The sequence below is a fragment of the Urtica dioica genome, chromosome 11, assembly GCF_054948205.1.
Source record: "Urtica dioica subsp. dioica isolate 48M chromosome 11, U.dioica_male_clone48M_v1_H2, whole genome shotgun sequence".
Classification (NCBI taxonomy): Eukaryota; Viridiplantae; Streptophyta; class Magnoliopsida; order Rosales; family Urticaceae; genus Urtica; species Urtica dioica.
In genome coordinates this window covers 4,537,164-4,564,906 of record NC_142766.1, presented here as the reverse complement: position 1 = coordinate 4,564,906, position 27,743 = coordinate 4,537,164, and the positions used below count along the sequence as shown (strand labels likewise).

General features: G+C 39.4%; 3 protein-coding genes across 6 annotated transcripts; 1 reads left to right on the top strand and 2 right to left on the bottom strand.

Moving 5' to 3' along the window:
* Positions 1-15: 15 nt before the first annotated feature.
* Positions 16-4,251, top strand: LOC149380775 (seryl-tRNA synthetase / serine-tRNA ligase). 2 transcript variants are annotated; one of them, XM_089600791.1, is made up of 10 exons: positions 16-305; positions 387-457; positions 838-999; positions 1,081-1,186; positions 1,515-1,708; positions 1,979-2,085; positions 2,167-2,350; positions 2,689-2,868; positions 3,280-3,490; positions 3,858-4,251. In XM_089600791.1, the coding sequence occupies exons 1-9, from the start codon at positions 173-175 to the stop codon at positions 3,487-3,489; spliced, it is 1,347 nt and encodes a 448-aa protein (XP_089456917.1). In that variant the 5' UTR covers positions 16-172; the 3' UTR covers position 3,490; positions 3,858-4,251. The 2 variants fall into 2 exon arrangements, with proteins under 2 accessions (XP_089456917.1, XP_089456916.1); XM_089600790.1 differs by lacking the exon at positions 3,858-4,251 and having other exon boundaries at positions 3,280-3,703.
* Positions 4,252-6,326: 2,075 nt separating this feature from the next.
* LOC149380774 (phenylacetaldehyde reductase-like) lies at positions 6,327-8,403 on the bottom strand. Of its 3 annotated transcripts, none has more exons than XM_089630090.1 (6): positions 7,991-8,403; positions 7,531-7,700; positions 7,210-7,401; positions 6,930-7,092; positions 6,635-6,824; positions 6,327-6,557 (listed from the first exon to the last, which is right to left on the bottom strand). In XM_089630090.1, the coding sequence occupies exons 1-6, from the start codon at positions 8,112-8,114 to the stop codon at positions 6,419-6,421; spliced, it is 978 nt and encodes a 325-aa protein (XP_089486216.1). In that variant the 5' UTR covers positions 8,115-8,403; the 3' UTR covers positions 6,327-6,418. The 3 variants fall into 3 exon arrangements, with proteins under 3 accessions (XP_089486216.1, XP_089486217.1, XP_089486218.1); XM_089630091.1 differs by having other exon boundaries at positions 7,002-7,092; XM_089630092.1 differs by lacking the exon at positions 7,531-7,700 and having other exon boundaries at positions 8,004-8,403.
* Positions 8,404-20,944: 12,541 nt separating this feature from the next.
* LOC149380773 (uncharacterized) lies at positions 20,945-24,450 on the bottom strand. Its single transcript, XM_089601203.1, has 4 exons — positions 23,194-24,450; positions 22,942-23,097; positions 21,308-22,051; positions 20,945-21,202 (listed from the first exon to the last, which is right to left on the bottom strand). The coding sequence occupies exons 1-4, from the start codon at positions 24,448-24,450 to the stop codon at positions 20,945-20,947; spliced, it is 2,415 nt and encodes an 804-aa protein (XP_089457329.1).
* Positions 24,451-27,743: the final 3,293 nt, after the last annotated feature.

The window sequence follows — 27,743 nt, the reverse complement described above, 5'->3', positions numbered from 1 at the left end:
GGAATAGGATTATTCCTGTCCTGGACAGGATTAGTGCCGGTGAAGTTACCAAACAAAGTACATTTCATTCTGAAAGCTAGGGTTTTTGCCAAATCCCCTCACCATTATTTAGCTCCATTTTTCTCGCATTTCGCGTAAGCAGAGAAAGTCGCGTCGACGGAAGAAGAAGAAGATGTTGGACATCAATCTATTCAGAGAAGAAAAGGGTCACAATCCCGAGCTCATTCGCGAGTCACAACGCCATCGTTTTGCCAGTGTCGAGGTCGTTGACGAGATCATCAAGCTCGACAAAGAATGGCGTCAACGTAATAATGCTCTCTCTTTCGCTCGTGTGTACAGATTCTTTCAAGGTTTCGTTAGATTTTGTTTGGGAATGTTGATCGCAGGTCAATTTGAGGTTGAGAACATCCGGAAGGATCTCAACAAGATCAACAAGCAAGTCGCGAAGCTCAGAATTGTGAGCATTTCATCCTTTGAATTGAAGAATATTGTTTTTCTTTCCCTACAAGTTTAAGTTTTCTCTTCTTCTGCTTGACATAAATGAGACTTAGTGCATATTAAGAGCTTGTCTCTGCAATTCCAGTTTCGTTAGAGTAAAAGGAAATCAGGGCGAGAAGCATTACAAGTGACCGTGACTATAGTGTCTGATCTTACTGAAATTTATCGATCCCAATAAAGAAGAAAGTAAAAGGCTTTATACAAACTTGGATGCTTTTAGCTTGAGTCAAATGAAAAGGATATATGATAGTTAATGCAGCAGACATTATTTGCATTCAGTATGTTCTCTTTGTATTTTGATTTGAATTCAATTGAGCTGAGTTGACCGAGTATTTTTAGGCCGGCGAGGATGCTACAGAGATGATTAAGAACACAGAGGACAACAAGAGATTAGGTGCCGAAAAGGACGTCGAAGTCAAGGAGGCTCTAGAGCGGTTGAACTCTAAGTTGGAAAGCATTGGAAACCTTGTTCATGATTCAGTTCCCGTTAGCGACGATGAAGTAAACTTTGGCTGCCTCACTGGCCTTTGAGTGTCGACCATTTTCCTTCTCTGATGAATGGTTTTCTAAAATTCTGTGTAGAAAAATAATGCTGTGGTCAGAACGTGGGGTGAAAAAAGGATGGAGCCTAAACTCAAGAACCACGTAGATCTTGTTGAGCTTCTTGGAATTGCTGATACAGTAAAAGGTATACATTTCACTAAAGCCGGATTTACAAGGGAAATCTAGATTCACAGATAGAGATGAGCACATTCTTCCACTACTTGAGCTAGAGCGGTTGTTCAGTGGTTAGCATTCACGTACCATCAGAAAATTGCAATAATTTTAAACGAGTGGTTTATTTATACCGTAGAAATTCTATTTGGTTGCTGTATTTTATCATTACAAAGTTCTATTTGGTTGCTGCATTTTGTCTTTACAGAGTCCTATATTACATTTGTTTAGGTTTGATTAAGTTCATGCTTCAAAATTATTTGTTTTCACGATACCTATTATTCTTGGAATATTTATTGAAGGTTCCAATGTTGCTGGAGGAAGAGGTTATTATCTGAAAGGAGACGGTGTGCGTCTTAACCAAGCTTTGATTAACTTTGGTCTAGACTTCTTGGAAAAAAGAGAATACACTGCATTGCAGACCCCATTTTTCATGAGAAAGGATATCATGGCAAAGTGTGCTCAATTAGCTCAATTTGACGAAGAACTCTACAAGGTTGATATTAACAATCATTTACAACTTGTTGAAATTCACTGGATTTTGATATTTTCATGTCTTGCCTTTCTGTTATGAATTTCAGCTTTTAATCTATGATCACATGGCTAAACATTTATGTGCTTATTTTAACTGCAGAATGGTCAGATCCTTCATAGTGTTGTTGTATTGCACTTTTAAAGAGAAACATGGTTTCTTGAACATTCTTCCTCAAATAGAAACATGGTATTTTAGATTGTAAGAATTACTCTGATCTTGTTGTATTTGTAGGTAACTGGCGAAGGAACAGAGGACAAATATCTGATTGCTACAGCTGAACAACCACTTTGCTCATACCATATTGATGATTGGATTCAACCTTCCCAGCTGCCTATAAGGTTGCGATTTATATCTCGAGGTTTAATTAAGATAATATAGCCACATTTCCTTAGCGCTTATAAATATCACTTCTTCTCCAGATATGCTGGATATTCATCTTGCTTCCGTAAAGAAGCTGGTTCGCATGGCCGTGATACTTTGGGCATATTCCGCGTTCATCAGTTTGAAAAAATTGAACAGTTTTGTATTACAAGCCCTAACGGAAATGACTCGTGGGATATGCATGAGGAAATGATCAAGAACTCTGAGGACTTCTACAAGATGGTACCTCATATTTTTGCTTATGACTTTGCTTCTTATATTCGTTAGCATATCACCCACGTGTAGTACTGCCCAAACTTACATATGCCCAAACTTACATTCAAGTATCATCTTGAACCCGCTGAGTTAATCAGGAATATAGGATTTTGGATGTCAACTTTAATTTCTGATTATAGTTCTTTTGTCTGTCCGAACTAATCAGGGACTGGCCTAGTGCCATTTAGTTTGTATCTTGCTTTGTTTTAGGTGAAGCTTTCTTTTTTCCTATTTTAATTTATTCCAGTTTCTCCTAAAAGTTGGTTTATCAGATTAATATTGGAGCTAATACTTTCTTACTGCAGCTTAACCTCCCATATCAAGTTGTATCGATCGTTTCTGGTGCTCTGAACGATGCTGCTGCAAAGAAGTACGATTTAGAAGCATGGTTTCCTGCGTCTCAGACATACAGAGAGCTTGTATCCTGTTCGAACTGCACGGACTACCAGTCCAGAAGATTAGAAATTCGATATGGGCAAAAAAAGGTATAGGCTCTTTTAAGTCAAACTTAGAAAACCATAACATATTTCCGGTGCACATATATGTTTATAATCGCACGTGTAGTAGGTTTTCACATTGTTATAAGGGGAAGAAAACAGGAAGCGAGAAATTTTTTAGGGATAAAGAATGAGAATGATGGGAAGGAAATTGCTTTATGTTGTTTGGTATAATAAAAAAATAGAAAAATACATGTTTAATCACAATTTTTGTTACTTTTTCAAGAACATGATTTTAGTTTAATACAAGTGTTGTAAAATTTCCAGTCTTCAACTTTCGTTCCACCTATTTTTCCTTTTTATTTTTCCTTGTACCCGAAATTGATATTTTATTTTCCGACATAAGCTCCCTCCAGCTAGTTATTTCCTGCTCATTTTCCATTACTCGGTGTATTACAGAGCAACGATCAGACAAAGCAATATGTCCATTTGCTGAACTCGACTTTAACGGCAACGGAAAGGACTATGTGTTGCATTCTCGAGAACTACCAGAAGGAAGACGGTGTTGAGATCCCGGAAGTTCTGCGAGGATATATGGGCGGGAAGACCTTCATGCCTTTCAAGGCCAAACCAGTTGCTGAAACCAAAGGGAAGAAATCAAAGGCCTAAGGTTTTAACTTTTACTACTACAACTTCCATATGAAATTTTAGACTCTTATGATGTCCATTTATCTCGAATTCATTACTGAAAACCAACGCACTACTTGCTTGCATAGACATAGAAACCTTTTTGAATTTTGTTCTCTATGAGGATGTGTGGATTTTGTAAGTGTAATCTTGACATTTGTTCCTCTTTTATCAATATGATAATTTGTATTCACTATTTTAGCGTGGAGTGAGTTCAGTGAAGGTGTGATAAAAGCATTTGATTAAGGGGTTATCAACTGAATGTATTTAGGTCAAATTTGTTCCAAATTCACACCTAATTATAGCCTCTGAATATTGGTTTCATTTCCCCCGTTTATCCACTTCTGCAGGGCACGCGTGTCTCATCAGTTCAAACAAGCTGACCCACCACAGTTTGCCTCCATCATGAGACTCTTTGAAAAGAAGCCATATTTCAATTGGGTTTTGGGATTTGGGTTTAGAAAACTAGGCTTAAGATTGAAATAAATAGGCACTATTCTCTTACGGGTCAAATTTCTATGGGAGTCGGTGGAATTAATTTTCACATGGTGAAAGACGTTAAATAGGTTTGCCTTTTTTTCATGATATTTTGATAATCTTCTTTTAGGACACCATTTTTGGTCGGTAATTATAAAATCCTAAGTCAATGTTTTCCTATAATTGCTTCTCTCCATGGTTGAAATTTGAAAAGCGAGACGTTGAATTAATTTGAGAAGCTGGTTATATATTTTTTATCTTTTAAAATACGAAGTGGAAAGTGAATTTTGACCATACACAAGGACTATGGTATTATTTTTCCAAAAAATGGTGACCATATAATTTGTTTGCCAATATTTAATACAGTATATTAGTATCCGTATAAATTTATGATCAGTAGTCTACCACGTAGCTTAATTTAATTAAATAAGAATAATTTGTTTTTTATTGACAATCAATAATATGCACGTTTATTATGCTAGACTGGCATCCAATATTTTGCAAGTACATAAGTAGATCTTCAATTTTTAATAGGCATTTTTTTTTTGAGGAAACCGAATTTTCATTAAAAAAGGGTAAAAAAATCCATCAATACAGGAGAATAACACCCTAGTACGTGGAATACCAAGATCTAAGTCGAAGTAAATCTGACACTAAGTTCCGGTAATCGTACGTTTTGTGCATGCTTCCGACAATGGGAAGAACGACGAACACAAATAGAGCACACATGAGGCTCGTTCAAACCAAAGATGGTCGACGGACAAATCCAATCAACCTCGGTCCGATGACCACAAAAAAAATGACTCTTCAACCTGCATAGAACAAAATCTAACAGGACATCCACTACGGGATAGGGGACGACGGATAACCCGACTCCAAAACAAACCAAAAAAAGCAAAGCACAACAATAAAAATAGAGGTTCATGACAACACCGAAAATTAAATAAACTAAAATGAACGTTAAATGAGCGACCGAGATCTGATAAAGAACACCAAGATGATGGACGAAAGATGAACAAGAGGGGTCCCGTCGCACCACCGTCGCCGACGAACCCAGCCGCACTGCCAACGTCGCCGAGCCCAGCTGCACCTCCATCGTCGCCGAGCCCAGCCGCACCGCCATCACCAACGAGCCACTCCGCGTCACCATCGCCGACGAACACAACCACGCAGCCACCGCCAGCGGGCCACTCCGCACCGCCAAGGCTGACGCACTCGGCCGCGCCGCAAGCGTCGACGAGCCACACCGCACCGCTGTCGCCGCCAACCGTAGCAACGCCGTCGCCCGAGGAATCCGGCAGCGCCGCCTCCACTGTTGCCTCCGTCGCCAGCGATGACCCCAAACAAAGACCCCATCTTCCATCAAACTCGGATATCTCTTCTCTTCCTCCGGTCACTCTCACGTCGTACCTCCTCCCCCAAGGCCGGAAGCACCCAAACGGTGACCGGAGTTTCCGTCGGATTTGGCCTCAGGGGAGAGTAAAAAATGAGATCTAGATCTAGATCTAGATTTGAAATTTGAAAAGAGGGAAGGAGAAAAGAGGGAGAGAGAGCGTTTCTCTGCAGACTTTTTTAAAATTAATTATATATTTTCTATACTGCGACTTCTATGTTTTTTTTTATTTTTATTTTTAATAGACATTAAAATCCTGAAATGTTTTACATTATTTTAAAGTATTAATAATTTTTTAGTACAGTTCTTTAGTGTCGGTAAATGTGAAAAAAGGTCAATGTTAATTAGTTTATTTTATATTTATTTTTAAATATGGGTTAAAGAAGGGGCAATTAAGTCAGACAAGTAACTCAACAGCCTATCTTTTTAAAAAATTGCCAAAATTTCATTTTACTAAAAAAAAGCTTATTAGATCGAAATTAATTAAATTAATTAAATAGTTAATTAAATTAATTGAACAATTCATTTAATTAATTTTGGCTTACTGGATTATTTTTTTAATAAAATAAAATTTTGGTTATAATTTTAAAAGAAATTAAAGAATTGATTAGTTGCAACAAATTTAAAGTGTATTTTTCCTTGATTGACAGAGCATTTATCCACCGACAATAAAGGTATTTTAAAGAGTTGAAAATGTGCCCAACTCTGTATACTAGAAGCATGCGCACACAGTTGACCTTCATCTTATCCTTTCGTTCTTTGCACCTTAATGAAAGATGTTCAAAATCAGTATTCTTAAGTGTGTTGGAAATCCTGATATAAAAAAGTGTGATGGAAATCTGTTCAAAATCTGTATTCATAACCGCTGTAAACTCTCTTAAGCACCAAGTCACCGTATCTATTCCGGAAATAATTTCAAACACCAACAAGGGTGTCCACACAAAGCCGGTTCATATAAACACCGTATATATAGCGATGTCTCAGTATATTATTTACTATTACTATAATATTGCAATTCTTTAGCTCACTCAAAGTTGTAACTTAGACCATAAGAAACCCCTTTTCCTGCAAACTCTCAATGGTTTCCTTCAAAGTCACTTCCAACGGAGTGTAATAAATTCCCAAGCTCTTTGCCCTGTCCTTCGAAACTTGATACACCTGAGCCAACTCGTCTTCGAATCTGTAAATAATAAAAAAATGGTGTTCATTAAACTCCAAAAAAGAGTCTATTATGCGAAATAAATAAACGAGACTTACTTTTCGGGAATTCTCAAATCGGGAAAGAGTTTCCGTAGAAATAGTGCCAAGTCACTGTAACGATGAACGTAGCCAACTAAACAATATCTTCCATTGGCCGATGGTATTTCGAATCCTCGAATATGTGCCATTGCAACGTCCCTAACGTCAACGCACATGAAAGGTATATTCATATGAGGGCTTTTAGACCCTGCATAATCACAAAACTAAAACTTAGGATCTGTGAGCGAGCTTATTGTATTATAATATTATTATTAACAGTAATAATCTGTGGTGTAGTTAAAGGAATTTTAACCATTCACTAGATTCAATATAATCTCTACTGTGAGATTAAGAGACGGCTGTAAAAGAGGACCAACGACGAAACCAGGATTCATCGTGACTAAGTCGACCCCATTTTCGTTTGCGAATCTCATAGCGGCCTCTTCAGCTAAGATTTTCGAAACACGATACCAACTCTGCGATTAATTTATGAATCCAATGTCATCCCCAAGTGAAAGAAAAATAAAGTAATTATGTCAAATGAAAACCTTCTTTGCATAACCATGACATTGCGTTAGTCTCATCACACAAACCTTAGTCTTCTCACAGAAATCAAGATCGGAAAACCAAGTCTCGTTGACTAGTACTTCGGGGGACAAAGGCCTTCTGTTGAACAAGACCGTAGCCATGGAAGATGTTAAGACCACTCTCTTTAGAGAGCGATTCTTCGCACACGACTTGAGAACATTAAGCGTTCCTTTCAGCGCCGGGTCAATCAGTTCCACCTGAAACATGTCGATAGCCCCGAAAAAACAAATAATTCAAATTTATCACAAGCTTATTACTAAGCTAAAGATCTCGAAACCATTTCATTCCTTTCCACGGAATAAACTAGTTAAACGGATCGATATAACCTTCGGGTCGTCGAAGGTCGACAAAACCGGGGAGGCGGTGTGAAAGACGCCTTGACAGCCATCAACAAGAGAGTCAAAAGAACCTTCTTTTAATAAGTCTGCTTTTAACAAATGAAGCCTTTCTTTGGCTCCTTCAAGTGACATCAAGTGTTGGGTTTTCTTCGGATCACCTAATGTAATTTCTTCTTAGACTAGATAATAATTAAAAAAAAAAAAAAGCGCTCGACTTGAACTAATAAACACAACTAATAATTGGGATTTATCCTGCTTGATTAATACACACACGACACATCATGTGTCACAAATAGGATTTCGATCCAAAGTTTTTTTTTTTTTTTTTTTATACCATTCCCTGATTTGACAGGAATCCAGGAGGAAACAAAATCTTCAAAGAACAAAGCACATGCACTCATCACTGTTAAGAATGAGATATCAAAATTTTAGGGAGAAAAGCAATTACTTGGGTCACGAACCGAGGCTTTGACAGAGTAACCACGTTGAAGCAAAAGCTTGACGATCCATGAAGCAATGTAGCCTGACGCACCGGTCACGCACACCACTGTCTCTCCTTCTTCACCGCTCATCTTCTTTTCCTTTGGAACCCTGAGTTGTTGCTACTTTATTTATTTATTTATGGAATATCTAAACTTGAAGTTATGGGCTTTAATTTTGAGCAGCTTGGTTGTCATATTAAGGACCAGTGTAATTGATTAGCAAGATAGAGTCACCACGTTCACTCCACTTTTTCCACGGCTATTTTCTCCGTTCTAGAGCGATCTCCAACCCAAAACCCCCAAATGAAAGTTGCTTCCTCTTTAAAATCTAGCTTCTAGCGCACCAAACAATATTTTACTCCAAACCCGATACTTTATTTTTAACGCTACAAAACATATATTATATATTGAAAAAGTATATGAAATAGCCAAATGAAAACTGATTAACTTTAAAGCTCTCCAGATATATATATATATATATATATATATATATATATATATATATATATATATATATATTCATATGAAAATTCAAGTTTTATCATATAACTAATCTATGATAATTTTTAAGTAAATAATCACGAGATTTTAATAACAAAGCAAAAAGTAAATTAATAGTTATAAATAATCGTAATAATTATAAATAAACAATCAGACTTCAAATACATCAATAAAATGCTAAAAACGTCCAAACATTACCACACCATATAACCGTTGAGGAAGCTTGTTTGTGTGACCACTATATTACCATATTTCTTGGTAGTGTTTAGTGCGTTAGGATAAATTAGGTCTTTAAAAGCGACTAAAGTTATTTTTAAAGGTCAAATTTTGCTTATAAAAATCATTTAGAAGTGACTTCAAAACGACAAAATCCGATTCGAAATGACTTAGAAGCATATTAAACTTGACAGGTCACTTCTATTTCGTCATCCAAATCCTGACTTAGAAATGACATGTTACAATTAAGTATCTTCCCATCGAATAGCAAGCGAGATGATCCGTGAATGGTTAGGTCAAGGCGGAGTGGTCGGGGAGTGGTCTACTAAGATGAAAGTGTGAGTTCGGTAGGTGTTGGTGGAGGTAGGAGGTAGACGGTAGGAAGCGCTGGTCGGGTGAGACCACGATTTTCGAATGACGCCGGTGGTCGAAAAGTTGCAGTTGGGTTAGGCAGTTGTCTTCTAAGAGAGAGATACATATAGAGCTGAGTCTAAACTTTCCTAGCTAGGTGGGTGGCGGTCGGATGAGACAGACAGAATAGAGAGAGAGAGATAGAGAGAGAGAGAGTCACAATGAACGTGTTGTATTGCAGTTGGGTTAGGCAGTTGTCTTCTGAGAGAGAGATACATACAGAGCAAGAGTGAGTCTAAACTTTCCTAGCTAGGTGGGTGGTGGTCGGATCAGACAAACAACAATAGAGATAGAGCTAGAGAGAGAGAGAGAGAGAGAGAGAGAGAGAGAGAGAGTGTTGTATTCTAACATGTCGGTTCAAGATTATGGTCAGAACAAATAAAGGCATCCGGTGCGACGATTGTCGCACCAAATGCCTCAAAAGTTGCACCTAATAGTTTATTAGGTGCGACAATGTCGCACCTAAAAGTCCGTCGCTAAAGGTATTAGGTGCGATATGTTGCACCGAATGATGTTCATATTAGGTGCGACATGATCAGGTGCGACATGTCGCACCTAATACCCAATCTATTTTGCTGCCAAAATTCTTGAAATTGGCGGGTAATTTCATACCAGGTGCGATTTGTCGCACCGAATAATCTTCCCGCTATTATATTCGGTGAGCCAAATATTTTCGGGGGGATTTCTGTGACATTTTTCAATTTTAAAACCATTAGGTGCGACAGTTGTCGCACCTAAAAGTATTGGGTGCGACAGTTGTCGCACCAAAAAGTATTAGGTGCGATGGTTTTATATCCGGATACCACTAAACATTAGCGAAATTTTTAGTCATCTGGAGGAGTATCTGGTGCGACATGTCGCACCTAATACCCAATCTATTTTGCTGCCAAAATTCTTGAAATTGGCGGGTAATTTCATATCAGGTGCGACATGCCATTATATTCGGTGCGACATTGAGTGCGACATGTCGCACCGAGTAGGTTATTTTAAATTGGTCGGAGACAGTTGCAGACGAAGAGCGCCGAGTTGTAGAGAGAGAGGACGATAGGAGATAGTTGCAGAAGAAGAATGGACAAAATCAGACGAGGAAGAAGAAGGCTCGGTATTTATAATACCCTAAAACTATTGGGTGCGACACTGTCGCACCTAATACTCATATTCGGTGCGACATGTCACACCCAATGTCGCACCGGATATGAAATCACGTAGCCAAATATTTTCGGTGGGATTTCCCTGGCAGTTTTCAATTTTAAAACCATTAGGTGCGACAATTGTTGCACCTAAAAGTATTGGGTGTGACAGTTGTCGCACCGAAAAGTATTAGGTGCGACGGTTTCATATCCGGTGCGACAATGTCGCACCGGATACCACTAAACATTACCGAAATTTGTAGTCATCTGGAGGAGTATCTGGTGCGACATGTCGCACCTAATATGTGCTTAGGTGCGACATGTCGCACCTAATACCCTTCCGCACCAGAAATGTGATTTTGTAGTAGTGTATCTATTTTCCCTCGTCTTGGACCGAAGACCAAAATTGAATAGAATGCTTGTTAATTTTATTCAGCTATGATATCATGAGGGCGCCATCTAAGTACTAATCGACAATAATAATAGTAACTCTTAACATTTATAAGTCTTTATTAAGTATCGTAGAATTTTTAAAGATTATAATATTCATCCATATCAATAATCAACTTTTGTAAATAGAGAACGCAAAATTTATAAATCTGTGTTTGCAGTTCAATAATGGAGTTTGTTGTCGAATATAGTGGATTTGGAAAAAAATTCACAAAATTAAATGAGAATTAAATATTTTTTTATATAATAAACAAAAAATTATACGTAGAATAGAACATATTGTTGGAATAAAGTGTGTTTGAATGAAATTAAAGAGGCTTTAATTTTGTGACTGGCCCGTTTGTGAACGGTTTTGTGACTTCATTGGCCTGGAAAGTTGAAGTTATATATGGACTTTATGGAGCACTTATAAGCTTGGATAAATGCTGAATGGTTTTGTAACCATGGTTGTTACATGCAGGTTGAATGTGTGAAACGTTCTTACAAAGTTGTAACCATTTCCATTAGTATGTAATAATGGTATTAATGTGCATTTAGCCTAAATGGTTATAAAAGTTCATACTTTTGCCTATAAAAAGCTGAACTTTGTTCTAATTCAAAAGAGAGAAAAAGAAGCTTAGCCACGGGCTGAAAGGCTGATTAGAAAACACACACTAAATAGCTCTTTTTTTAGTTTTAATTTTCCATCTTTCCTCTCAATCCTCTCGGTGTTGGTGGTAGTTTTTTGGCATACGTTCGAGTTCGCCGGAGTTGAACACGGTAGTGCTTTATTCAACTCGTACGTCGTTATATCATGGGAGATGGTTGCTCATGTTATTCCAGCACTCGGTGGGAGAACAATAACGCTTTAAGGAAAATGTCGAACAAGACTCGACGTACTCTCCATTTTCCTTCATTTTTTCAGTTTCTTGGTGATATCGGTTTAGTTGTTTTAGCTTATTCATTTATTGTACTTCTTGTCTACATGTTTATTGTATTAGTTTCTTTGTTTTTTTTTTATTTTAATAATTTTATGAAATTTGTATAGTTATTTTTTCGCATATTATTAGCAACATGGCTGACACATGTTCGTCATATTGCTAATAATAGGCGGGGAAAATAATACACAAATTGCCTAATAATCAATTAAAAATAACAAGAAAATTAATATAGTAGAAATGTAGACATGAAATAAAAATTATAAACCCCAAATATTTGCCACAAAAAAATCAATAAAATGATATTAAATTATCTTTAATATCATAAACTCACGCATTCTTCGAACAACACATATATCACATATAAACAAAGTAAATTATCTTCGTACTAAAATAATAACAATATCAATTTTTTTGTGGGTTCATTAGGAAAATAGTAAACTTAAACGTTTGATACTGTTGAAATCGAGCTCGTCAGCTCGCCCTTCCGCGTCGAACTCATCAGCTCGCCCTTCCGCGTCGAGCTCGTCAGCTCGCCCTTCCGCGTCGAGCTTGCCTCGGAAGTCCTCTCCTTGGAACTCATTCCTCATGGGAAATCGTCGCATTTATTTCTCATGTTATTTCCGATGTCTTGCTCTCTGTGTATATTTATTATTCTCTTTTTCCTAGAAGTAGTTTTTACACATGTATTTATTACACTCTCTCTTGTACCCACCTTATGTATAAATACGTGATACAAATTAATATTAAATACAAGAAATATTCAAAGTCTCGGAACACTCTCTCTCTTCTCCGATTCTCTCTTTCTTTATCTTCTCTCTCTAAACTTCAACATGGTATCAGAGCAGGGAAAATCAACCATCATGAACACCACTCAGACCACGCCCACTCAGTCGCAATCTGAATCCTTCTCCCAACATATCACGAGCCACAAACTCAATGGCCACAACTTCCTACAGTGGTCCCAATCTGTGCTCATGTTCATATCGGGACGAGGTAAAGATGACTACCTCACAGGCGTGGCCACATCTCCTGTGATCGAAGATCCGACGTTCAAGAGTTGGAAGGCCGAAAAGCATGGTGATGTCCTGGCTCATAAACTATATGCTCCCCGAAATCGGAGAAACCTTCCTCCTTTACCGAACGGCAGCAGAAATCTGGCAAGCAGCTAGAGAAATCTTCTCCAACTTAGAAGATATGTCCGAGCTGTTTGAAACTGAGAACACTCTCCACGACCTACGTCAAGGAGAGATGTCTGTTACTCAGTTCTTCAGCTCGCTCACACATCTGTGGCAGAAGATCGACCTCTACGAATAGCACCAGTGGACCAGCTCCGAAGACTCAAAAATCTACCGCAGGATAGTGGAGACCAAACGTGTGTTTAAACTACTATCCGGCCTCAACCAAGACCTTGATGAGGTCAGAGGTCGGATACTTAGTACAAAACCACTACCATATCTCCGTGAAGCCTTCTCCGCGGTCAGACACGAGGAAAGCAGGAGGAAACTCATGCTGGGAGTTATCAAATCGAGCTCACTTCCGGGCTCATCCTCAGACTCGTCCGCCCTCACCACACATGGAGACGAAGTTCTTGCAGCCCGCGTCTCAATAGAGAAACCTCGCAAACCTCGCCCCTACTGCGATCATTGCAGACGACCTGGACACCTCCGAGAAACCTGCTGGAAACTGCATGGGAAACCACCGAGCTCGAAGTCTACCCAAGATACTAAGGATCCTAACTCAGTCGGAAACTTAGTATCCACCTCGTCCGCTGCCTCGACCTCGACCTCAGACTCCTCTCCCTTCAGCAACGACCAGCTCGCTATTCTCCAGAAGCTTCTTCAACAAGTCCAACTCAGTGGAGAACACTCGGGCATTGGCCCTCTAGGTAACTCTCCTAGAGCCCTCAATGTAAGCTCAGAGAATCCCACAACATGGATTGTCGACTCCGGTGCCACTGATCACATGACTGGTAATAGAAATCTATTCACAACTTACTCCGCTTGCAGTAAAAACATATCAGTCACCATCGCCAACGGAGCCAAAACTCAAGTCACTGGTATTGGCACCGTTGTCTTGACGAAGTCCATGAGGCTATACTCGGTGTTCTTTGTGCCTCAAGTACAATGCAATCTCTTATCTGTGCATAAGATCAACCAAGACTCTAAGTGCCGAACTATTTTTTATGGAAGTTCATGTGTGTTTCAGGAACAGGTCACGGGGAGACAGATTGGTAATGCCGAGCTAAGCACCGGACTCTATGTCATCAAGCCAGATCAGCCCGCCATGTGTCAGCTCGCCCAACATTCACCCCAGTACAAAGAGATCATGCTCAATCACCTTAGACTAGGGCATCCAAATTTCATGTATCTCAAACGAATGTTTCCTTCTTTGTTTATCAATAAAAATATCAATTCTATTCAGTGTGACATGTGTGAGTTCGCCAAACATTCTCGAAGCTCGTATCACCCCACCTCGTACAAACCATCTCGCCCTTTTGCCACAATTCACAGTGATATATGGGGGCCCTCAAAAGTTCCCAATATCACTGGAGTTCGATGGTTCCTTCTCTTTGTTGACGACCACACTAGACTCAGTTGGATATACATGATGAAACAAAAATCTGAAACATCCAATCTATTCAAAATCTTTCACAAAATGATCCAAACACAGTTCGACACATCCATTCAAATTATCCACACTGACAACGCTCGAGATTACTTTAATTCTGAGCTCGGCGATTTCTTCAAAACACATGGCATAATTCACTCCAGCTCGTGCGTTCATACCCCGCAGCAAAATGGGGTAGCCGAGCGGAAAAATCGACACATTCTCGAGGTCGCCCGAGCCATCATGTTCTCCTCAAACGTCCCATCTCATTTTTGGGGAGAAGCTATCCTCACAGCCACCTACCTCATAAACAGAATGTCATCTCGTGTCCTTGACTATAAAATCCCATCTCAAGTCCTTCTAGAGACATACCCTCACTATCGACTCATCTCAACCCTACATGCGAAAGTGTTCGGCTGTTCAGTCTTCACCCATTCTTATGGCCAAGGTAAACTTGAACCAAAATAGCTCAAATGCATCTTTCTTGGCTATTCAGCCACCCAGAAAGGCTACAAATGCTATGAACCCCGATCACAAAAATTCATAGTCTCAATGGATGTATATTTTCATGAGTTCAGTCCTTACTTCGCCAATTCAGCTCGTCAGGGGGAGAATGACAAAAATGACTTCCCAAATTGGCTCATCATAAACCCAGAATTCAGCTCGCCTCAAAATCCGACCTCACCTGTCTCAGAAATTCCCAGCTCGCCCAGCTCGCCTCAAAATCCGACCTCACATGTTCCAGAAATTCCTAGCTCACCTGTTCAAGAAATTCCCAGCTCGCAAGCCTCTGAACCCTCTCCATGCGAACTGAATATCACCCAGAGTCCGGTACAAGCTCGCGACCAAGATGTCTCTCCGAACCTGAACCACGACACTATTGAACAAGGTAACATTGAATCTCCAGACTTACCCATTGCATTGAGAAAACCTCCTCGGTCGTGTGCTCAATACATGATGGCAGATTACGTGTACTATGGGAATTTATCTACGAGCTACCAAGCCTATGTGGCGAAGTTAGATGAAGTAAAAGTGCCGAACTCCATCGAGGAAGCCCTTCAAAGTTCCGAGTGGCGAGACGCAAGTCATGCTGAGATCCAAGCCCTCGAAAAGAATGATACGTGGGATACTGGAAAATAGTAAACTTAAACGTTTGATACTGTTGAAATCGAGCTCGTCAGCTTGCCCTTCCGCGTCGAGCTCGTCAGCTCGCCCTTCCGCGTCGAGCTTGCCTCGGAAGTCCTCTCCTTGGAACTCATTCCTCATGGGAAATCGTCGCATTTATTTCTCATGTTATTTCCGTTGTCTTGCTCTCTGTGTATATTTATTATTCTCTTTTTCCTAGAAGTAGTTTTTACACATGTATTTATTACACTCTCTCTTGTACCCACCTTATGTATAAATAGGTGATACAAATTAATATTAAATACAAGAAATATTCAAAGTCTCGGAACACTCTCTCTCTTCTCCGATTCTCTCTCTCTTTATCTTCTCTCTCTAAACTTCAACAGATACTATTAAATAGTCAACGTTTGGTAAATATTAGGTAAATAGTCAATTTCATATATTTATAAACGTAAATATTAAGTAAATAGCCAGTGACATATATTAAGTCATGTATCATTTATGACTATTTACCTAAGATTTACCAAACGTTGGCTATTTAGCAATATCAAACGTTTAAATTGGCTATTTTCCTAATTTTTTGATTTTTTTTATTGGGAAATGGTCACAATAATACTCAATGTTTGGTCAAAATACTACTTATATACTCAACGTTTTTTTTCTTTGTCAAAATACCACATGTTACGTTATAATGGTTCCGTTACTACTCGGACCGTTAAGTGATAGACGGAAATTCACGTGACATGAATCTACCTATCTGATGAATTAAAATCGATTAAATAGTTCTTTTAAATAAAAATAACTAAAGTAAACATTTAAACTAAATATATAAGGTAAATATCAATATTGAATAGCCTTCGTTCCTGAAATCCTAAATCCCCAAAACTTCTCTTCTTCTTCTTCTTCTTCTTCTTCTTCTTCTTCTTCTTCTTCGATTATTAAATATCAATATCGATTCTTCTTCTTCTTCGATTCTTCGTGGTCTGCGAGGAAGAATGCAGCGTCGAAATGTCACGCGGGTCGCGCCCGAACTTGCTGTGCTTGGACGACGACGATGGCGAAGAAAAAAGGAGAGATAACGTAGTTTTTTCCGGTACGAGGAAAAGCGCAAAGAGAGAAAAAAAGCTTTCTCTTTCTTCCATGGGCTCTTCTATCGCCGCGCCGGGATGAGAAAGTTGTCGTCTTTTTCGTCTGCTCATCTTAGGTTTCACAACTCCGACGATGAGTGCGAGATCTATGATTTCAAAGAAGAAGACAAGGAAGAGATGATGATGAAGAAGAAGACCACTAAGGAACCGAGCAGTATGGAAAAGAAGACGAAGAAGAAAGAGAAGATTAAACCGAGCTTTGAAGAGATCTATGGATCCGAAGAAGAAGAAGAAGAACACGACTAGAAAGATATGACGTAGAAGCAAAAGAAATATTGATAATGTTAATTTATTCCCACTTATTTATTAATTTAATTTAAAAATAATCGAAAACAATATACAAAACCATACATAAATATTATTTCTTCAATCTTAGCCGTTCATTCTTCACTTAATGGTCCGAGTAGTAACGGAACTACTATAACGTAACATGTAGTATTTTTGTCAAAAATAAAAATATTGAGTATATAAGTAGTATTTTGACCCGAGTATTATTATCACCGTTACCCCATTTTTTATATATACCACCGCAACCGCAAGACCTGTACATGGAACGAGAAAGAAAGGAGCGGACAGTACATATTGTTCTAAGAGAAAAAGGAGGCCAATAATAATCAACGATAGAAAATAATAAAAGTAGTAATAATTAATCAATTAAACTGTAGACGACAGGTATGACTTTTTGTAATTTTGCATGATACAAGTCAAATCCATAGTGCACTCGGGCGATTATTAGAACATACATTTCAATTTTTATGCCTTTGCCAACCACGAAAAAGCAAGACACTACAACTCTTTGGAATTCATATACCCTTCCAAATATTATAATATATAATAATGGTGGGAAAGAAAAAAGAAAAAAGAAAAAAGAAAAAAGAAAAAAGAAAAAAGAAAAAAGAAAAAAGAAAAAAGAAAAAAGAAAAAAGAAGCACTATTGAAGTAAATAAGAACTCACCACTTCTTTCTCCAGTGTAATCGATACACGATATAATTGGAAGTATATATATCTGTATATATACATCTTTTACAAATAAGTGTAATAATTTACTTTATGTATAATATATATTTAGGTTGTAAATGACCTATTTATTATGTAATGGGTCTGGACAAGAAGGAACTTCTCTCTTAGTTGCTGCAAAAAAGTCTTGATTTCCATTATCATTAATATTGGTGTTGTTGATAGAGCTTTCACTCCAAACTGCTTGGACTTTCTGTGGATCTTCTTCAAGTACCTTCTGATCAAAATGAATTGATGGCCTACCTCCTAAAGCTCCATGATGGTCTTGTGTAGCCAAAACACTAAAAAGCATCACAACTAGAACCACAACTTGACTTCTTGATGAGACAACCATGAAAACTATGCCTGGATTTATGTTATTTGAACCCTTTTGTATTGAGAGTTTGGTGAAGCCAAATATGGGACAAATAGAGAGAGATTTCTTTTGGGAGTAATATTGGGAGAAGTGACTATATATACACGAGAGAGAGAGAGAGAGGGAGCATATGTTGAATGAATTTGTTTTTTGCTTCTAAATAGTTCAAAAATACTCAATTTTGTTTTTTTTTTGTTTTTTTTTGTATAGCTCTTAAAGTTATATTGATTTAATTTTCAGAAATATTAAGTTTATATTCAAATATATTTTTGTGGCTAGGCTATTATGCTCAACTCTCTAAACTTTCTCTCTCTAGAAACTAAGGTTTCTCTCTAAACCTCTTCTTCTCCTTTTAGCAGCCGCCGCCGCCGCCGCCCCCCAGGATGCTGCTCGCCGGCGTGCTCTCAGCCACGGCGTCGATCCTGGGGGGAGCCCAGCCCTCGACCCAGCACCTGAACTCCGTCCTCAAGATCCTCTTCTCTCGCCGGAGCCACGTCCGCGCCGGCCTAGACCTCTTCAGAACGGCGCACAAGCACGACGTCGACCCGGACACGGAGTCCCACAACATAGCGATGCGAGGCCTGGATTTGAACGGCGATCTCAGCGTCGCCTACAAGGTGTTCAACGAAATGCCCAAGAGAGGCCTCGTCCCGGACCCTCCCCCCTCCGACCCCCGTGACGTCCCCGGCACCGGTTCAGCCCCGACGGTGTGGACTAGCGTGTTTCGGAGGTGCACAGCGAGTCCCTCCCTCTCGTGTGTAGATCCGAAGCTCCGACGTGGTCCCGTCGACCCCGATCTTTATGGTCCCTCTCGGATGGAATCGCTGGAGGTGCTCTGTGCCACGGGTTCGAGCCATCGAAGCTTGATGCCGAGTGACAGTTGTAGTTCGTCGACGTTCGCGACGCGGCCGTGCTCGCTGCAGATCTTGGGTGCGGGTGTCTGCCTTTTTTTAGTTTGTTTTGGTTTTAGTTTTTTAGTTTGTTTTTCTGGTGTTGAATGGACCTATCCTTTTATTGTTATGCTTTGTTTTGTGTTGGACTCGGATTAGCCGTAGTTCCCTTTCCCGTAGTGGATTTCCTGTTAGGTTTTTATCTATGCAGGTTGAAGAGCCACCCTATTCGTGGTTATCGGACCAAGTTTGGTTGGATTTTTCCATCGCCATTCTTTGGGTTTTTTAACGAGCCTCTTGTATGCTCTATTGGTGCTTGTAATTCTTCCCGTTGTCGGAAGTTTGCACATATCGTACTTTTACCGGAAGTTAGTGTTAGATTCACCTCGACTTAGGTCTTGGTAATCCATGTACTAAGGTGTTATTCTCCTGTGTTGATGAGTTTTTTTACCCAATATTAATGGAAAATCCGTGTTATTCAAAAAAAAATATTCAAATATATTTTTAAAATTTTTAAACTTATTTATTCTACTCTTTTTGACTTTCTTCTTTATCATCTTTCCGAGTCATCTCCTAAGTTCTATATTTCAAACATTGTAAAAAACATTATTTTGAATTAGATTTATAATTTAAACTAGGGTGTATTGAGTTCCGTATTTTCTTACTATAATAACTGTACGGAAATGGATGTATGCTAAAAAAAACTTAAAAAATGATATAGCACAGCAGAGATGATAGTTTTCTTGGCTAGGCATGCACGTGCGTACATATATATATATATACATTATATTTATATATATATAAAAGACGGTGACACTATTCACATGTAAACACAATTTATTATTAAGTCTAAAGTGACGAAATTTCTCTTTGAAGATATTATAAAATTACCACTCTAATTTAACAAAGAAAAATTAACTCTGAAAATATAAAAATTTACAAATTTACCACTGTTTAAAATTATTAATTTGTCACTGCTTAAAATTACTAATTTATCACTGCTTAATCGATTATAACTTATATTATTTTGGATACATGACGATTGATATTTTTCGTGTGTATATATAGCAGATTACACCCATAGCAACGCGTTGAAATTATACTTATATATATATATTTGTATATATACACATTATGTTATTTTATATGTGCTCTGTGAAAGAACTCAAAAGAACTCAAAAGGAACACTCAAAAGAAAGGCGGGAAAGAAAAGTGAAACAGAGTTTTTCAATTTCGAAAACTGTTTGGCTAACACACATCGACAACCTTTTATACCACAAGGCTAACCAATAGAGAAATATCAAATTGCCACGCAGGGCATACACAGCTAATAACCAATGAGAAGATAAAACCGCGCCACGTAGGACATACACTCTAATAGCCCCCCTCAAACTGATGTGCACGCTGGAAGACGTTGAACCATCAGTTTGGAACGAAGCCGCGGAAAAGCTGCGCTTGAAAGAGCCTTGGTCAGAACATCAGCTATCTGATCATGACCCGGAACATGCTTAACACGAAGAAAACCCTGTGTAACCTTCTCACGAACAAAGTACAGATCCATTTCCACATGCTTAGTTCGAGCGTGAAGGACAGGATTGGCTGAGAGCAGAACAGCGAACTGATTATCACACCACACGTCCGGTGGTCTGGATTGACAAACTCCGAGCTCGCGAAGAAGAGCAGAAAGCCAGGTGATCTCAGCCACTACAGAAGCAATACTCCGAAACTCAGCCTCAGTGGAACTCCGCGAGATGGTATGCTGTTTCTTGGACTACCACGTAACAAGATTCGAGCCGACAAACATGCAAAACCCAATCGTGGAACGACGATCATCAGGGTCAGATCCCCAATCAGCGTCAGCATACCCAGTGATATTCATATGAGAGGATTTTTGGATGCACAACCCCATGTTAGCTGTACCCGCTAAATAGCGAAGAATTCGCTTAGCTGCCTTCCAATGAGACTCTAGGGGCTTGTGCATAAATTGGCACACTTTGTTGACAGCGAAGGAAATCTCCGGTCTCGTTATCGTGGCATATTGCAAAGCACCGACAATACTTCGATACAAAGTAGGGTCAGCAACTGGATCACTACCAAATGCAGACAATCTCGTACCGCTAGTCATCGGAGAAGACATAGGCTTTGCATATTAAAGCTTAGCTCGACACAGCAAGTCAGGGATATACTTGGTTTGAGACAACACCAAGCCAGATGAAGTCTCAGTGACTTGAATCCCAAGGAAGTAGCTCAGTTTGCCAAGGTCTTTGAGAGCAAACAACGACTTGAGATTGGAGATGAGGAGTTCAACCTCAGACGAGTTCGAGCCTGTGATTATGATATCGTCCACATAAACCAGTAGAAACAAAGAGGAACCGCCAGAATGCCTTAGAAACAACGAGTGATCAGCCTTGGACACAGAAAATCCAAGATGAAGAAGAGCTGTCTAAAGCTTCTCGTACCAAGCACGAGGAGCCTATTTGAGGCCATAGAGCGACTTCTGAAGACGACACACATAGCCTGGAAACTGAGGATCAACAAACCCCGGTGGCTGACGCATATAAACCTCATCATGAAGATCGCCATTGAGAAAAGCATTATCAATATCCAATTGACAAAGAGACCAGTTGTGAGAGACAGCCAGAGTAAGCAGCACACGAACAGTGGTCTGTTTGACCATAGGACTAAAGGTCTCACTATAGTCACAACCAGCCTCCTGACCACACCCCTGAGCCACAAGATGAGCTTTAAGCTTGTTGAGAGATCCATCAGGGTGCTCTTTGACCTTAAAAACCCACTTACACCCAATGATTTTCTTATCAACTGGATAGGGAACAAGACGCCACGTGGAGTTAAGGTGAAGAGCATCTAACTCTTTTGTCATAGCCGCAGTCCAACCTGAGCTTGAGAGAGCCTCTTTGACATTAAAAGGTTCTTGAATTGAAGCAATAAAAACTCTAGGCTTGTGAATGCCATGCTTGCTCCTTGTCAACATGCCATGAACATTAGAAGACTCAGGTACACGTGGGAGAGGCACGTGGGAGGACGGCTCAGGTGATGCAGGCAACACCAATGGTGCTGAAACCTCAACAGGAGCATCAACCTGCTCTTGAGACACATCTATAACCTCAGAGGATGAGTGCAAAACAGCAGGGTTATCAAGCACATTGGTCGACTCAAAACGAGAAACCACAAGAGGGATCTGAGCTGGACAAGGAGGCTCAGCAATAGGAGAAGAAATAGACAGCGGTGAGAGAGACTTGAAAGGAAAACGAGATTCATCAAAAATAACATCACGAGAAATAAAAATACGACCAGTGTGGGAGAGACATTTGTAACCACGATGATTCAAACTATAGCCAAGGAACGTGCACTCTTCTGATTTGAAATCAAGCTTATGAGCATTGTATGGACGAGTGTTTGGAAAACAGGCACATCCAAACACACGTAGAAGAGCAAAATTAGGCTTAGTTTTAGCAAAAAGTTCAAGAGGAGTTTTGTTGTTAAGCACAGGAGTGGGCAAACGATTGTGCACATAAACCGTTGCACGAAAAGCCTCATCCCAAAACTCAAATGGCATACCCGAATGAGCAAGAAGAGTAATACCATTCTCTACATATGTCTGTGTTTACGCTCAACTAGACCATTTTGCTGTTGAGTGTGAGGACAAGATATCCTATGAACGATACCGTGAGTCTCAAGAAACTTAGAAAACACACGAAACTCACCACCACCATCAGACTGAATAGCTTTGATTTTCAGACCAGTTTGCAATTCCACTTGATTCTTAAAATTCACAAAAGTATGAAATGCCTCAGACTTTTGTTTAAGCATATAGATCCAAGTAAAACGAGAGTAGACATCAATGAAAGCAATATAGTAACGATTTCCATTCTTTGAAATAGTATGAGCTGGTCCCCAAAGATCAGTATGAATGAGTTCAAGAGGAGATGTATACACAGTAATAGACCTAGGAAATGGAAATTTATGAATCTTGCCAAGGCAGCAAGAAGAACAGACATCAGTTTTACTCTTATTTTTAGCAGAAATATTACACAAAGAAAGGACAGTGTTGACAATCTTAGACGAAGGATGACCTAAACGAGCATGCCAACCATTTAAATCCCTAGGCATGGAGACTGAATTTACTGAATGACCAGGAGACAAACCAGACTTAACCGGAGACAAACGCTGAAAAGAAGACATATCTGAAGAAGACTTCAACAGAGACATTTGATTGGAGTCAAAGACGTAGAGATCATCCTTAACCTTGCCTTCCAAAAGAATTGTACGAGACTTCAGATCCTTAACAAGACAAAACCAAGGATGAAATTCAAAGAAAACATTATTGTCAACACAAAACTTTTGGACACTAAGAAGATTTTTAGTAATTTCCGGAACATGCAACAAATCAGATAGAGACAATTTTCGAGAGGTGAAAGGAGAGACAACAAGAGTTTGACCAATATGCTCAATAGATAAACCCTTACCATTACCAACGTGCACTTGATCAGGACCAAAGTAGTCGCTGTGATAGGCTAGATTCCCAACATCGGCAGTGACATGAGTAGTGGCTCCAGAATCAGGATACCAATGAGGATCAGAATTGTATGAGGATGGAGCAGCCATCATTGCCATAGGATGAGATCCACGACCTTGAAAGTTCTGATAACCGCCACGACCTTGAGAGAAACCTCCTCGATTAGACGACGGAGTTTGAGAACGATAGGAATCATCAAACCTATAGTAGCAGTCAAGAGCAGCGTGACCAACACGTCCACACACTTGACACACAGGTCGATTTCTAGATCCACGACCATAGCGACCACGTCCACGGCCACGACCTCTCTCAGTCGAGGTGAAAGAACCTGAGTTGGAGTGACTGGTGTTGTTGAAAGTCGAGAAGACCTGAGCATCAGCCTTCTTCTTCTCCTGATTCGCTGAGGCCACATATACTGATTTCACAGCTGTGGAGTCCAGATCCTTGAGGCGACTTTCAACTCGAGCTTCCTGAGCAAGGAGAAGTGACTCAAACTCTTCAATGTTGATCTCATCGGTCCGTGCTGTTGTAGTAAGAACAAACGTGTCATACTCGACTGGCAATCCATCACAAATAGCATCCAAATGACCTCCAACACCTATATCATGACCAACGAGGCTCAAAAGATCGATTAGATTCCTGATCTTGAGCAAAAATTCGTTCATAGGAAGCGAATTCTTCTTCAATCGTTGAAGCTCCATCTTGTACTGAGATACTTTCGCTCGAACCTGAGCTGCAAAGTAGATCTCTAGAGTACTCCAGACTTCAGCACTGGAATCGCACTTCATCGTTCGTCGTAGAACACTCTCAGTCATTGATGACAAGAGCCAGGAAACAAGAAGTTGATCCTGTTGTTCCCAGTCGTCAAACAGAGGATTAACATTGCCGATCTTCTCGTCGGACTCTGAGAGAAATTTCTGAGGAGGTGCCTTCGTGCCGAGAAGAAATCCATGGAGTTTGTAGCCTCTCACCGCGGCTAAAACTTGCTTTCGCCACACGAGGAAATTCGTCACATCGAGCTTCACGGAAATGGCGTTGTTGAAGGCGATCGGAACAATCTTGGATCCAATTGCAGAGGATTCAACCTCAGTTTGTGCGGAAGAATTTTGCTCACTCATTTCAGCAACCTAGTGTGCTCTGATACCATGAAAGAACTCAAAAGAACTCAAAAGGAACACTAAAAAGAAAGGCGGGAGAGAAAAGTGAAACAGAGTTTTTCAATTTCGAAAACTGTTTGGCTAATACACATCGACAACCTTTTATACCACAAGGCTAACCAATAGAGAAATATCAAATTGCCACGCAGGGCATACACAGCTAATAACCAATGAGAAGATAAAACCGCGCCACGTAGGACATACACTCTAATACTCTGTGTCGCTGAAAAGCATTTTGGTCGTTTCCCCTATAAGTATGATAGGCAAAGGGGGCAAATGAATATTTTTATTACTATTTTTATTTATGATTGATTACATTGAACTTTTCAAGTACAAATTAATTTTTTTTTAAATTCAATAATGAAGACATTAATTTTACTATTACAGGGATTGAATCACATGCTTACACGCAAGGTGAGAGAGCTCACTATAATACCAACCAAATTAGGTTTTGAGGGAGGGAAAGTGATTAAACTGTGTGTTCTATGGGGATAGTCGAAGACTTGATAAATATACCCCCACATTCAATGCGATGAAACACACACACACACACACACACACACACACACACACACACACACACACACACAATCTATTTTATATTTCTTAGAGTTTTTGTTGATTGTTTTGAAGAAAACAACATGGAAATAATTTTGAGAGAAATTGCATAATTAAAACTAAGATTTTGTTTTCTCTAAAAACTGAGTAGAAGATGAAAATCCAAGTAAATTTCAACTTGCAGTTGTCATATGTGTTTCTCATTGTCACTCTCTTCATTCTCATTCCCTCGACATTTCATTGACTACCAAAAAATACAGAGTATTTCGATATGCTATCAAAATTTTTATTTTCTTTCAAATTTTCATTTTCCAAACTAAAATTTGAGTTCAAAACTTAGCTTTTGAGTCGACTTGTTCTTAACTATTTCTAGTGGTTGATTCTATAACTTTTATTTAAGTTGCAGTTCGACTTTCCTTGATGAAGATTATTTTCAGATCCAGGATCAATGATGATCGATTCAAATAAAATGATATCAATAAAGTCAAACATACACCGTGGACAATTTTCTTTTATCGGTCCAATATAGCGTTGATGCAAAAAATTTCGAAATAAACATGAGCATAACAAACAACGAAGGAAAGATCTTTCACTAGGGGTTTTAAGTCAGACTAACAAATCAGAGCTCAATCAATCAAATAGAAGAGAAATACATACACATATTCAATAATAATAAAAAAAAACACATGCTTTATGATATCAGTTGATAAAATTTTAGCGTTGATTAACAAATTCCAAATCTCATATTTTATCATCCACGGATTTTCATATTATATATTAGAATAAATCATTGATATGATATTTTAAGTCAAAAGTAGAAAACACCAAATAAGTTATAGTGTGTATGTATGCCTGCATGCGTGCTTGCTTGCAAGATGGAGAATTTTGGGTTTTATGACCAAATTTTTTGATGGGGAACAGCCTATTCACGACACACATTTACATCGCACAAATCTAGAATAGGGTACAAACAAAATTCGCCGGGGCATTATCTTCTACTTGCACGCCAATTTTTTTGTTCTTTGTGTGACAAATTTCTGAAGCAGTGTACATTATTGCGGCATATAATTATGTTGCTCAAAGTTTGAGGATTTTATAGAGTTAAGTCTACCATTTTTCTTCTGTCCTTCACCGCTCCAAAAAAGCTTATTCGTCGGTTTTCTCTTATTTTGCAACTTTTCTCGTTCACAAAGCTCCGGTGCCACTCATTTTCCGATGTTAATTTCTATTCTCTTTAATTTGAGTATCTTCATCTTATTATTTGGTCAACCATTGCAATAAAACTTTAAGAATTATGAACAGCTTTCATCTTTGAATGTCAGGGTGCGACGTGGTCTCGCTGACACCTTTTTTACTGGTTGCATTGGATGTGCGCCAGCTGTCTCTATTCCGGATCAGAGGACATTCTCTTTGCTTGTTTCTTATATAAGAGAATGTTTCTCTCCTGTGTAGGGTTACACATTTTACTACGCCGAAAATCTAAGACAAAGAAAAAAAAATTGTGTATTTTGTCATCTAGTATTGGTGTCTTTCCGACGAGAACAAACCTAGCTCATCGTGTTTTGCTGGTGGTTGGTATTCATTGAAACACTGAGAGTATGTGAGAGTGAAAAGTGATGGGAGCTCAAATCTAAGGGAAGCCTAGATTAGAAACTCTCTAGAATAGTTTGGGGTTGGGAATAAGGGGAAGGTTATCATCCATATGTGTTCCGTCATTGTACTCATACTATTGTCTAGTGAAGTTACTATTTTCACCGGGATTCATATCCCCCCTGAGTAGGCAGTTTGGCCGAACTGGGTTACTATTCTTGTGTGTTCTTTTTTCTTGTTGTCTTTATAGTTGTTCTTTCTTCTCCTAATAACATTTATCAAGACAACTTAAACAGTAGATTTGAGCTTTCACCCTTGAAGGCCCCCGGGATGGACGGTTTTCCAAGTTTGCTTTTTAAAAAATATTGGGAGGTGGTTGGATAGACCGTGACGAGGGTAGGTTTGGGGGTCCTTAACAAAAGCGAGGATCTTGGAGCCTTTAATGATACTATTCTTGTTCTTATCCCCAAGTGTAATGACCTAACGAAGATCCAAGAGTTTTGGCCTATAAGCCTTTGCAACGTGGTGTACAAGGCGATCTCGAAGTGCTTCGCTAATAAATGGACCATGGGAAGGGAAACTTTGGAGAACCAAAGCGCCTTCATAGGAGGGCGCCAAATCTTCGATAATGTGGTGATCGAATATGAGGGTCCTCCCACTATGCGACAGGGTCGTTTTGTCAATGGGAAGTGTGGGGCACTCAAGATCGACATGTCAAAGGCCTATGATATGGTTGAGTGAGACTTGGTCGAGGCCATTATGTGGAAACTCGGATACGATCAGAAATGGATGGAGTTGATCATGAGATGTGTTTGATCCGTTCGTTTCTCCTTTGTTCTTATCGGAAAGGTCAAGCGAAATATTACCCCGGAGAGGGGTCTCCGATAAGGGGATCCTCTTTCCATCTTCCTTTTCCTCTTTTGCTCGGAGGGCCTCTCGGGTCTTTTCGGAGGGCGGAGCGCCGGAGATCGATCAAAGACCTAAGATTTGGAAACCCAGGAGCCTCGATTTCATATCTTTTCTTCGCCGATGATCGCCTTCTATTCTTTAAAGCCACCCAGAGGGAGACAATAGACGCTCGTAATGGAAGGTGGATCCCTTAACCC